This window comes from Cupressus sempervirens, chromosome 5 (assembly GCF_028749045.1).
Source record: "Cupressus sempervirens isolate cs-2001-9-10 chromosome 5, ASM2874904v1, whole genome shotgun sequence".
Taxonomy (NCBI): Eukaryota; Viridiplantae; Streptophyta; class Pinopsida; order Cupressales; family Cupressaceae; genus Cupressus; species Cupressus sempervirens.
In genome coordinates, this window is record NC_143122.1 from 53,550,127 (window position 1) to 53,562,768 (window position 12,642).

The window sequence follows — 12,642 nt, forward strand, 5'->3', positions numbered from 1 at the left end:
AATACTAATACTATTGTTGTCACAGAGGGCCAGTGGTTGGAGGGAGGGAAAGGAACCTGCAGTCCCTCAATAGCCCACCCCTGAGGAGGACCTATTTTATATTGATTTAGCAGAGACCGATGACCTGATCGGTTCAATTAAAAAGTTTCTAAAGAAAATTGGCAGAGAAATTATACATTTGGAAACCATTAAGCCTACTACTCAGGAAATAAAAAATAGGGCATTTGAATTGTTGCACATGTCTGAAACCTTAAAAGTAAGTATTAATGAAAATTTTAATTAAAAACAGGAGTTCAATAATGGTTTTTATGTTATGATATTTTATGACATTAATTAAAATATGGATGCGTTGTCTTTATAGGGTTTTTTGCATGATTTCGAGCCCCATTCCCATGATGAGGGTGCTGCAGGTGGTTTAGGTAGATCACATGTTCCATTCCCCACTTGTGTTTTCCATTGAATATATATAGGAATTATCATAATCATTGACAATACATGCAATTAAGACTGAATTTATGCATGTGTTCTATATTTATGCATGCTCTAACAATTTTATTCTTCAGCTTCAGATCCTATGATGACATCGCCTCCATCCAGGACAACCACAAATCTCTTTCCGACTGCTGAGTCGACAACACGTAGCTTACAGGCATCGACTGTTGCACCATCTACTGGTACACAAATCCCTCTTTTTCTCTCTTTTTTTATGTGTTTAAGTGTTATGTGTTTATGACATCATCTTTGAGTACATTATATATCAACTTACAGGCTCATTAAATATGTATGGTTAGCAATATTATATTGACGTGATAATCCTAATCCTTGTTCCAAAACATATTCTTAATTACTAGAATGTTTCCATCACACTAAAGAACGAGCCCTCAAGTGAGAAATAGGGACATCTGTGATGCTTTTAGAAGATGAAAGTTTTCCAAAAAAAACTTAAGGAAAAGCAAAAGAAACTAATAAAATGAGGCATCAGGTGCTTAGGACAACCTCTAAACTTGTAAAATGTTGTCCACATAAAACAAACATAGCTACAAAATGAACATGAGATACCCAACAATAAATGTTCCTCAAACATAAAGGGATGATCGGCTTCCTTGAGGTCGGTTGTTGATTCGCATCAGATGCTCCTACATCAAACTCCCCAACAAGGTAAAGACCGGTGAGAATGGCTCACAAATGGAGTTATGTAGTAGGACTACTCTTTTAGACTATGTCAACCTACAACAAACTCTATCATTGACATAGATAGAGGTAGTTCTACCTATTCCAGCACTTGGCCAGGATTCTCACCATCCACCTACATAGTTTATTCTCTTCTTTTCTTCACTCTTGTGGACTTGTGCTAACCATAGTCCAACCTCCTCATCCAAAGAATTTTCTCTTCTTTTCCTCCACATAATCTCTCCTCTCCTCCCCTTCTTTGTGGAATCATATCCACTACAAAATGACCACCTCCATGGATGCCCTATAACATTCTCAACTTTCTCTATATGTAATCAATTGAATCCCGCAAGAAAATCTGCCAACATCTTTCCCTACCTTCAAAAAAGGTAAACCAAATTCTTTATCACAAAATTCATCAAAATTTGTACCATGTTCTTATGCTGCTCAAGCATCCACGAGCTCTTCGTATTTCATTGTTGCAATCACATCTTCCTCATCTTCACTATCCCATCTATCTTACACCTTCCAAGTTTATCCATCCACTCATGCTCTATTGCGAAAAACTATGCCCACAGATCTTCCTCTACCATTTCCTCAGCCTATGAGGCATTTTCTTCTCCATCACATTCTTTGCCTTCAATTTTTTTTGCTACAACTTCCCCTACTTTTGTACCATTCAGGTGCTTGATCTCTTCCTCAAGTAACTTTCTCTTATCAACAGGTTCCTTGTCTAACACTAGACCTTCATTCTAATCTGCTTCATCCACGTCCTCCAAAGGAAATTCCTTCACTGATTCAAATCTATCCATTCTAATCTCCTCTTTCATCACTTTTGAGACCACTAGTGCTTCTCATCTCAACTTTTGCACTTCCCTCTGAATCACACTCATCTATCTCTTCTTTCAATCTTTCTCCAACACAGGATTGTCAAAATCCATCTAATAACAAATCCTCTCTTCTTTTTCTTTCTTTTCACCATCAATCACTTCAAGTCTTTCCAACTCTCACCTTTTTACCTTCTTTTTCAACTGTTCTCACTTCTATCCTCTATAACCAATAGGATTCTAGAAGAGGTGCCTCTCCAAGATCTCTTCCACTCACTTCCATTCAGTGGAAAAAATCTGCACACATCTTACCTAGCTTCATCTTTGCTAGAGGATAGACAAATTATTTTGCATAACTTCTTTACTATTCACCCTTCTTAACACACAAATCCTGGTGCAAATTGCCTCCCTTTGATGAAGATGGCTACACACTTAGGAACATAGGCTCTAATACCATTTGATGGCAATGAAATCCACAATCACCAAAAAAATCCAACCTTGTCTTCATGGCGATGAGAACTAAAACAAAATAAATTCATTTTCATAAAGCACATCTTCTGTGACAAAAAATAAAGTAATGCAGTAAAACTTTCCCACACAAAGAACATTCCATAATCACTTCAAATGTCAGAATACAATATAGATACACAGAAACAATATATTTGCAGCAACAAGAAATTTAAAAAAATCAATAAACAGAATATATTTGATAATAATCTCCTTCACAATTCACTTGACTAAGATATGCAATTCAACCTTGCACAACTTTAACAAAAATATGAATATGTAGAGTCTCCTTCCATACAATTTGACAATTAATGGCATAAAGAATACAAACTTCTCCACATAAACCTGTGAATATTATCAATCAGATGTAGGCTTCTCTCATACCCTTATGCTGCCTCCTTTCTTAATTCCTTGTATATTCTCTACACGCAATCATCCCCCAAATCTAAGAATGGGAATCATTGAACAAGAAAGATCATAAGTTTTATTGAAAGTTTGAAGCTGCTACTTGATAAATTACTGTTAGCAAGACATAGTAGAAAATAAGACTGAAAAATACATTAATTGTTGATTTTTTTTCACTGATGTTTACACAACATAGCAATTTCAATACATAAGAAGGACATATTTCCATAGCAAGTCAATTTGTGATATTGTTATCAAGATTTAACTGTGTAATTTTTTAAGTCAAATTCATTAATGTATGATGTCCCCATCCTTACCCTAGTGATAGAACAACAATAAAATACTTATGTGGTTAAGGGGTGGCAGATCTTGAGCACCAACAACTAGCTAGCTTGCTTAATATGAATTACCTGAAGAATTTGCATATCACATCTTGAGAAACAATTAGAAAGCAAGTCAACCATTTCCGAATTATTGATGTAACCTTGTAGACTTATTCATGTAACCTTGTAACCTTGTAAACTTATGAAACTTTTTGCAATAGGAGCTGCAACATCATTCCCTAGATGTTCCTATGTTCCTAGTACGAGAACGGTGAAGGATGTCATATTGATCGTCAGCGACGATGAAAGCATTCCATTAAAAGTAGCCAAAGTTCTAGGTACTTTAGAGTTATTATTCTATAGTGATATAGTAGTAATTTAGTTTTTGATCACTCTTCATCAACTAATGATCTCGTGATTGTTTTGTAGGGAATGATGTTTTTTGGAAAAAACTTGGTGATGAGTGTTTGTGAATATTCGGACCCACCATGCGTACCTGGTAGAACATCATATCCTAACTAAAACCCCAAACCACTATTTTGATTTCATATCATTGCTAGAATAGTTTTCTTTTTCATCCATTTATTGAACTATATTAAAGGTAGCTTCACTTCATTTATGAGTCTAACATGTTTTTTTTTACTTAAAAGGTGGAATCTCCAAGACAAAAAGTTGACGGATGATCTTATAGAGAGCATGACCCAACTCTTTGGACCTTGTGCATTCGAGAGAAACAAGCTCCTTGAAAAAGCTGGTTTATGTTTGAAGTATATTAGGGACCAGTAGAGAAAAATTTATAGGATAACCCTAGGTACGAGCATCCACCCTATGTTCCTAAGGCTAAGTGGCAGGCTCTGATTTTGGATGGAAAGTATAAAGCTGACAAGAAAAATACAATTACACCAGTAGAGAGTACACCGCCAAGGTATGTGATACTGTTGAGAATGTAATTATGTACTAATTAACCTCTATATTTATACTATCTAACATATTTCAAACTTTTCATAGATTGCTTGACACATCAAAGGAAACAAAGGCAAGACTAGAAAAGCATGGGACACACAAGCTCGGCTCTGGTGGTTTTTCAAAACTTCAAGCACGAGTTGTAAGTATTCCTGATCCTCAACTTTTGCAACTTTTGTATTTCCTTTTGATATTTTAACTACCCTCCATTGGTTGATGAAACAATGCAAGTAAAATTCACCATACCACGCAAAAATGCAGGGCTCAGAGTTCAAGAGATGCCTCATAGAAGAGGATAAGAGAATTGGCTTCCAACAAGGCTATAGAGCCATGGCTGAATGGCTACGAGTTAAAATCAGTGCGGAAGGTTCTAATAATGGTACATCTAAGCCATAGGTAAATAAGCTAAATGAAATTTATTTCAAATTGAATACTTTACCAATTAGTCTATTTGATGTTAAGTTCCAATATAAAATGAGTATATCTATTTTAAGCGAGCAATGATAACAATGCCTAGGATGTTGGAATGCAGCTTGACAATCCTTCTACACAATCTATGAATGCTGAAGGTTCGCATGATGTGCATCCCAGTGGTGGAGGTATACATTTGCTATTAAATTTTTTATATGTAATTGCAATTGGTGTTTGGATTAACATAACATTTTGTATAACAGCTGTAGAGGATTGAGGGGTCTATTTTCATGAGCGTGTTGACGTTGAGTCCAGACAAAATGATGTGGTCAGATCAGTTATGTTATTTAAAATAATTAAATACTTGTAACAATTATAATAAATTATTTTTAATTTAACTCTTTTATTTTTTATTGTAGAGGACCCCCCTTTGCAACAACATAGGAATTTGAGATCATCAAGAACAGAGAGAAGAACTGATGAGGGGGGGAATTGATGATGACACTGATGCTCCTCTTAGAGCTTACATAGAAAATAGAAATAGAAAGAAAAAAGGAAATGATTGTCATCTACATACCTTAATTGATAATGACTAAATTTCATGTCTCAATGAATTTAATTATGTGCTAATGAATTTTTATGAATTATGTGTTAATGCAAAATATTGATGAATGTTGCATGTTTATGAATATAATGTGTTAATGAATGTTATCATGTGATATTGATTGAATGTTACATTTTATTAATGGTTGAAAGAATAAATGAATATTAGATGTTAACGAGGAATGTAGAGTGATGTTAGGGGGAGGGGGTGGGGCCAAATGAGCTTCCACCTTCACGTGGTTGGCCCTGTTTAGTAGAGAATATTAAACTATTCTCGAAACAAAGTGAAGCTCAATAAGATGTAAGTGAAGCTCAAATTGGCACAAATAGGGAGTCAATATGATGTAAGGGGTCATTTGAAGTCCTAGGGTGTCCTAGGAAGAGTTATGGGTGGATGGTAGTGTTTACATGATGTAATAGGCTATTAAAGCCCCTAAATGATGTAAAATGCACTCAAAGTGCAAGATCTTGTAAAATTGCCAACATTGGCAACATAAGCCAACTTAGGCTTGAATGGGATTAGTTAAGGTTATAGGTGTGTGAAGAGTGTTTTAAAAGGTCTTTTAGAGTCATTTAGGAATAACATTTTAGTTGACATTATAGGAATTACAAGGATTGATGATCTTATTTTTACCTTTTACTCTAACACACCTTACTTCCCATGTTATCATTCTTTATGATTCTCTAGCTTAAGGATCCTCATATTCTCGGAGATTCTTCTTACATGTGACTTAAATTGGTAGGTTTAAAGATATCTTCCAGGAGGTATATGAGGCCAGTTGGAAAGCTAAATATGATGTAGCAAGAATCTGGTCGGTGTTGTTTCTTGGCACAATAATATGAAGATTGCAATGTTGATTATCTTGATTCTGTCGGGCACACAATAACTTCTTTCAATGATTGATTCATGAATAGGTATGAGCATAGGCTTATTGATGACATGGTAGCCTATGATTTGAAGAGTGATTGTGCTTATGTTTGGGCATGCAAAAATTATGATGGTGATGTGCAGAGTGATTTCCTTGCACAGGGTTAGTAGTGCAAAATACTATTTTTCATTGAATCTGGATTTGAACTGATCCTTATATCTAATCTTACATATATCTATTATTTTTGTAAGGAAGGAAACATGATTACTTTCTTTAGAAGCAAACCTGACTGGATTTTCTATTTTCAGGATTTGGATCTCTTTGTCTAATGACATCTGTCCTGGTGAGATTGTAATCCACTTTACTATTATATATAACTTGGTTCAATTACCTATTTGTTTGGTGTATATGTTTTCTTACAGGTAAACCATTTTTAAACACAAGATTATTTAGTAGTGCTTATGTTATTTGTCAACAAACATGCACACATTCATCATATTCTATACCCTCATTCTTATTCATACTTTAAGTTGGTTTAGATTTGGTTCATGAGTTGTATGCTCTAATTAAATATTTTTCTGAATTAAGCTCAATTTTCATATCCTATACTTGGGGTATTGCCTATCATTTGTCGTGGCGTTCATTTCTGAGCAAGCTTGTCTGCATGTACACACCATGACATCTTTACATGGACATTATGTGTTGCCACTTTTATCCATTGGTGGAACTGCATGCATTCAAATTTCTGGTAGATGTGTCCATGATTCTGTGTATTTTTGTGGCTATGAAGAGCTTATATTTTAAAAGTGAAACTTTCGGAGGTTTTTAATAGTTATTGTTGTGATTGAATATAAACATGCACAATGGCATGGCTCAAGTTGGACTCATGATTCATGTATTCCAGTTTTAAGAGGACCTGTTCTGAGTTGTCAGCCAAGATCCAAAATCCTCTGTATCTGAGTTAATTTTGTCTCATCATTTTTCAAAATTTCAAATCTTAATCTTCTACAGGGCCGAGAGATTCCTAACAACGCAGAACATTTATTTTGTTAGAAGACTAAAAATGTTCTGGTCGATCACTAAAATTTGGATGCAATTTTAATTCTGTCTGTTTTCATAAGTCTAATTGCATTGCCAGTTTGTTGAAGTTTCCCAAATTTAATGTCTATATATAGAATATTTTTAGTTGTTTGCAACCATTATTCCTGTGGGACTTGTAGAATAATTTGAAACTAGTAAATCCATTCTTTGCAAATCATTCCTAATTTTAGTTATTTCATAGGTTTGCCCTGATGGAAAGACTATTGAGGCTAAAGCAGCTCATGGTACAGTAACTCAAAATTTTTGTGTTCATCAAAAGGGAGGTGAAACTAGCACAAACAACATAGCTTCTATCTTTGCATGGACATGTGAGCTAGCACACAGGTACGAGCACCTGGTTTAGAAGTTCAATGATTGATGGGTGATCCACATTCTATTTATGGCTTTGACCAACATCTACATGATAGTGTATCCACTAACTTCTTTTAGATCTGACAAGCATTCATCCTAAGAATGATCTAGATTCACTTCCAGTATCTTCTCCGTGTTTAATTGCTTTTACTACTTTTACAGCAGGGCAAATCTAGATGAAAATCCAAGACTACTTGAATTTTCAGAGAAGCTAGAAGCTGCCTGTGTAGGAATTGTTGAGATAGGGAAAATGACAAAAGATTATTTAGGATATTTAGGCGTGGCAAAATATCTTTTATTTTGTTTGGACTAATACAATAATATTTGACATTTTGAAGTGTCTGTTTGTATTTTTTTATTATAAATATAGGATGCATACATCTCCTTGTAAAAGCTGATGATAGAGATGAAATTAATTAAGAAATAAGTCATAAAGGGCTTAATTTGAAGCATCATGAGAAAATGCTCATAGTTTTGTGATTGAATGCTTCATTGAAGTCTTTGTTTTAGTTTTTTTAAATTTCAAGATATAAACATCTTGTTGTGAAAGCCGATGGTAGAGAGAAAAATAATTAAGAAGCAAGTCATAATCAGTTGCATTTGAAGCATCATGATCAAATGCTCATAGCTTTGTGACTGAATGCAACAATAGGTTCTATGTTTTGTTGCTAAGAAAAACAATCTTTTATCACTTTGTATGTGCTTCCATGTAATATATTAATAATATCTTTTATCGGCATGCTTTTGTAGTATTTGTCAAACTATTGATGCTACTCACAAACCAAGTAAAACAGAGGAATATAGTGAAATTTTTAATCTAGGAAATGTTTGTAAGGTATGTAACAAACTAGGAACTATGATGGTCATTTAATTTTTCCCAGAGAGAAGCACTTGCCACAGGCCATATTAGCAGCCAAGGATTTAGTTCTGAGTAAATGGTTACACAAAGTTAGAGTGTTATTTAAATTTAATTAGATATAAATTAATATTCTTAGCATTCAAAATTCCAATTGTCAGTTTAGTTCATTCCTGACGGTGATCTATTGGTGATAATTCAGTTCAAAAGGTAATTTATGGAAGACCTAGTTTGATCCATCAATCTATCATGCAATATTTTGCATAATTTTTTCTCAAATTGTAGGATTTTATGATTTGATTGTGAACAGGACTTAATGTTAATTCTTAACATCATCATCATGATGTGTTGTTATATTCGGTGGATTCCATCATTTTAATTCAGGCAGTTCCATTTTTCATTATAGAACTAGTTGTTTTGTCACTATGTGCTGCTCTATTTTTCTCTGTTCTTTCCTACAAGTTTGGCTTCTTTTTTCCTGGCTAGATCTGTGTAATAGTAGAAATTCTACAAGCTACACTCACCATGAAGAAGGTCATATGAAACACAACCAAAAGAAAGCCTATGATATAAATATAAAAATGAATACTGAGATAGCAATTATTCACTCAAACATATGTTAAACAGATAATGACTTTACAATGGCTTCTAGGTAATTCTGCAATGGAATACATGCTTTATCAAACTTGCAACATGCACAATATGTAATGATAATTCTTAGCCTTTATTACCTACATATTCATAGCTGTCAAATTGTTTGCTTGCTCTCGCTTCTTTGAATGCCGCATGATGTGACAATGCTTTCTTTTTTGCCACAGGAACACGGGAGCGACGGCACAGACAATAGCAGGTTCGGCTCTTTGACTGCATACCAGGTAATTTCCCCAATTCTCAAGAATTTTATTTTTTGACACTAAATGTAGAAGTTATAATTACTAGGCTTTACGAGCCCTGTATATTTGAATGAGCATTTTCTCTATTTGCCAAATTTTGAGACTATGTCTTTGGCCAAATATTAACTTGTTCTCTTCGTACAGCTGAATTCATATGTATGAACATTTATTGAGTACTTGACAAGTAAGTTTATTATTTCCCACAACAATGGTAATTTCTTTTGGTTCAACTTTGATATGAGACAATCACGACACTGTCTACTTGGATTGCTTATGTTGTAATATTATATCAATTATTATGCAGCATTTGCTTACACTGTGTGGATCCATTAGTTTTATTTTAATTGTGATATAGCTAATAGAGTATTGAGTGTAGATAGTTTATTTGGTGAACAACTTTTGCCTGATTTAATCGTGGACAACCATATATGCTAATTGTAACATCGATTTGGTGGAGCATTTTATGTTCCTGTTGTGATGATAGTTTTTATGAGTACTATATTGCTCAAACAAATATAATGACCAGAGGTAGAGACTAATGAGAATGATAATTTGGGTTAACATGTTGGTGTAAGATTGCATCTAGCGTATCTATTATAACTTTTAAAAACATGTAACTATATGAAGAGAATGGCTATAATTTGTATTTCATAAAGAAAACTATAAGGAGTTTTATTGTTTATTTCTCCACTTTTCTCCTAAATTAATTATAGAATAATATAAAAGTTAGAACATTCAACACTTCTTATTGATGGTAGGAGACTTCTTTTCCATTGACAAATAAGTTTCAATGTCACCACAAATCTATATAAGATATCTAGGATAGTAAGGACCAGTGGAGCCATGAAAAAGTATAACAACAATGCATCATAATTTGCAATAGAAGGCAACACCATTCCCCTTTTAATTGTTGAGACCAAAGTTCAAACACAACAGATTAGAAACATTACTAATAATCCCTACCTACCCACTCCAAATTTGATTCAAACAACATAGAAAAACCTTTCAAACAAGCTTACTTCCAGCTGAAGAGATAAGTTTCATTTCTCGTAGTCTCTCTCTTTCTGTTTGGCTTTCCTCTGAGTCTTCTTCTGGAATCAACGCTTGAGGTCTCTCAAGAGCTGCATAAGTAATGATTTAATAGTAAGTTTCTACAATTTATAAGAATTCTTCAGTTGATGCTTCTAGAATCAATTGTTAAAGGATTTTTTCATCAGTATTTTGGAACACACTCTATGATCCATCCTCAGGATGTGATGCAAAATGTTGATGAAAAAATGACTCTAAAAAAACTATGATTTACATGGACAGGTAGATCATTATTTTCTTGAGTATTTTGAATCATCCAATTCAATTAAGATAAAGGAAATTTTAGGGATTCAACTTACAATCTAAATAATTTGAATTACCCAATACAATCAAGAGAAAGAGGATATCAGGAATTCAACTTACGATTTAGATAGGCCAATGCGAGGGTGTAGAGCAAGTTAAAGAGAGCTGCATATCTTGCCAGTACTCCAATGGTCATCCAGTACCAGTAGCTTTCAGGAAACAATCCACAAGCTTCTAACATTGCCACAATGATTGTTTCATTGCTTGCTCTGTGCTGCAACAATAACCGGTCATCACATTATCATAACACTTCTCAACTAAAACACAAAACAAACATCAATGCCCCTTTCTGATCTATATATGTTATAACACAGTTACGATCCTAACCTTTAGCCAACGCATTGATAGATATTCATTCACTGCAATGGCATTTTGAGCATACATGAGAGGAGATATCCAATACCCCCATATCCACCAGGGCTTGATGTCCTCTGCAAACACAAGATCCATGAGGAATGTCAAATTATTTCAAGTCTGGATTACTAGAATCTATTCTACTTTGTTGACAATGGTATGGTACCTCTGGATACAATGAATCCACCAAGGACTAATACAATTAGGAGTAAAAATGTTCCAAAGGTGTTTGCCACAAGCTTACTCTGTCCGACTATAACAATTAGATGAAAAAGCGAGAGAGACATTTGGTGTAGGACGAATAAGAGTAAAAACTATCGAAAAAACCTACATGAGAGAATGGATTAGAGTCATCAAGTGCTAAATTGATGGCGCTATGAGGAAACAAATGGTCTTGAATCTAATACCTTTAGGGATTTGGGGTAAAGCCAATGTTATAGTAGGTGAGAATGACCCATATGGAAGATTCCAAGAGTGAGAGAGGAACTCTCATGACCCATGTAGGAAGTGAATAAGCCCAGGTAGGATACAGCTTTAAATCTCTCTGCTTGTAGAATAAGGGAAGGTGAATCATAGTAATAGATAGCTCTATAAATCTGTTGAACATGATGTTAAGCAGGGTGAAAAACAGAGCACCGAAGTAAACAGACAGGAAATATTTTTTTTTGTTTTACTTCTTTTACTGTCACAATTGCGATGACAACCCTTGAAATTGCGACGAGGTTTCCGTCGCATCTATAGAAACTCCATCGCAATTGCTGGGGTTCTTGTCGCAAATGCGACGACAAACCCAACAATTGCGACGAAGTTGCTGTAGATGTGACGGCAACCCCATCGCAATTGCGAAAAAAAACACAGGAATTGTGACGGGGTTGATGTGCCAATAAGGTGGCTGCATAGCGATAGATAGGCGTCACAAATGTGACGACAAGGGGTAGACGTCATAAATTGTGACTAAATAACTACGACGTCAATGTCTGTCGCAGTGGTGACACATTGCTATCGTAATTGCGACACATAGCCGTTGCAAATCGATGCCAAATCTATTAGTGTATCTCTTTAGTAAAGATGGCATCTAAACAAATCAAATGAATTATACAATATAAATATTGGCATTGATTTTGAACAATATTATATATTGGCATTAATTTAAAATAATTTTTTTTTTTATGTATGTTTCCACTCAAATTATGTTGCTACAAGAAATGTGAGTAAAGGTATGGATGTTTTTGGCAAGATCGGTTTAGGATCAAGAAACATAGGGGGGTGTGGGGGTGAGGGGGCGTGAATAAGTGTTATTAGATTTTTTAAAAGAAGAAGAAGTATTTCATTCTATTAATTTGATCAAAAAATACATTTTTTATACGCAATCACAATGTGATATATGGTTTACTTGTATGCAAAAATTCAAAAACTTAAAAGGCACCTATTTTTGTGGAAGAAATGAACATCCTCCAATCAAAATTAAGGACTACCATCTCAAGTGTATGAGAAATTCCTTAAGAGTACTATCTTATGAAGATGGATTTCAAATAATATTCAATGGCGTATGTCATAAACCATTTAAGAAACTCATATGCCTTTGAATTCCATATGACATTTTCAAACTACCAATGG

At 34.4% G+C, this 12,642-nt stretch overlaps 1 protein-coding gene across 1 annotated transcript; it reads left to right on the plus strand.

Moving 5' to 3' along the window:
* The first annotated feature begins 5,952 nt into the window (after nucleotides 1–5,952).
* LOC149554512 (isocitrate dehydrogenase [NADP]-like) lies at nucleotides 5,953–9,441 on the plus strand. The gene is made up of 7 exons (XM_089828908.1): nucleotides 5,953–6,021; nucleotides 6,125–6,240; nucleotides 6,387–6,421; nucleotides 7,361–7,503; nucleotides 7,696–7,813; nucleotides 9,205–9,261; nucleotides 9,424–9,441. Exons 2-7 carry the CDS (start codon nucleotides 6,150–6,152, stop codon nucleotides 9,439–9,441), a joined length of 462 nt encoding a protein of 153 aa, XP_089685034.1. The 5' UTR covers nucleotides 5,953–6,021; nucleotides 6,125–6,149.
* Nucleotides 9,442–12,642: the final 3,201 nt, after the last annotated feature.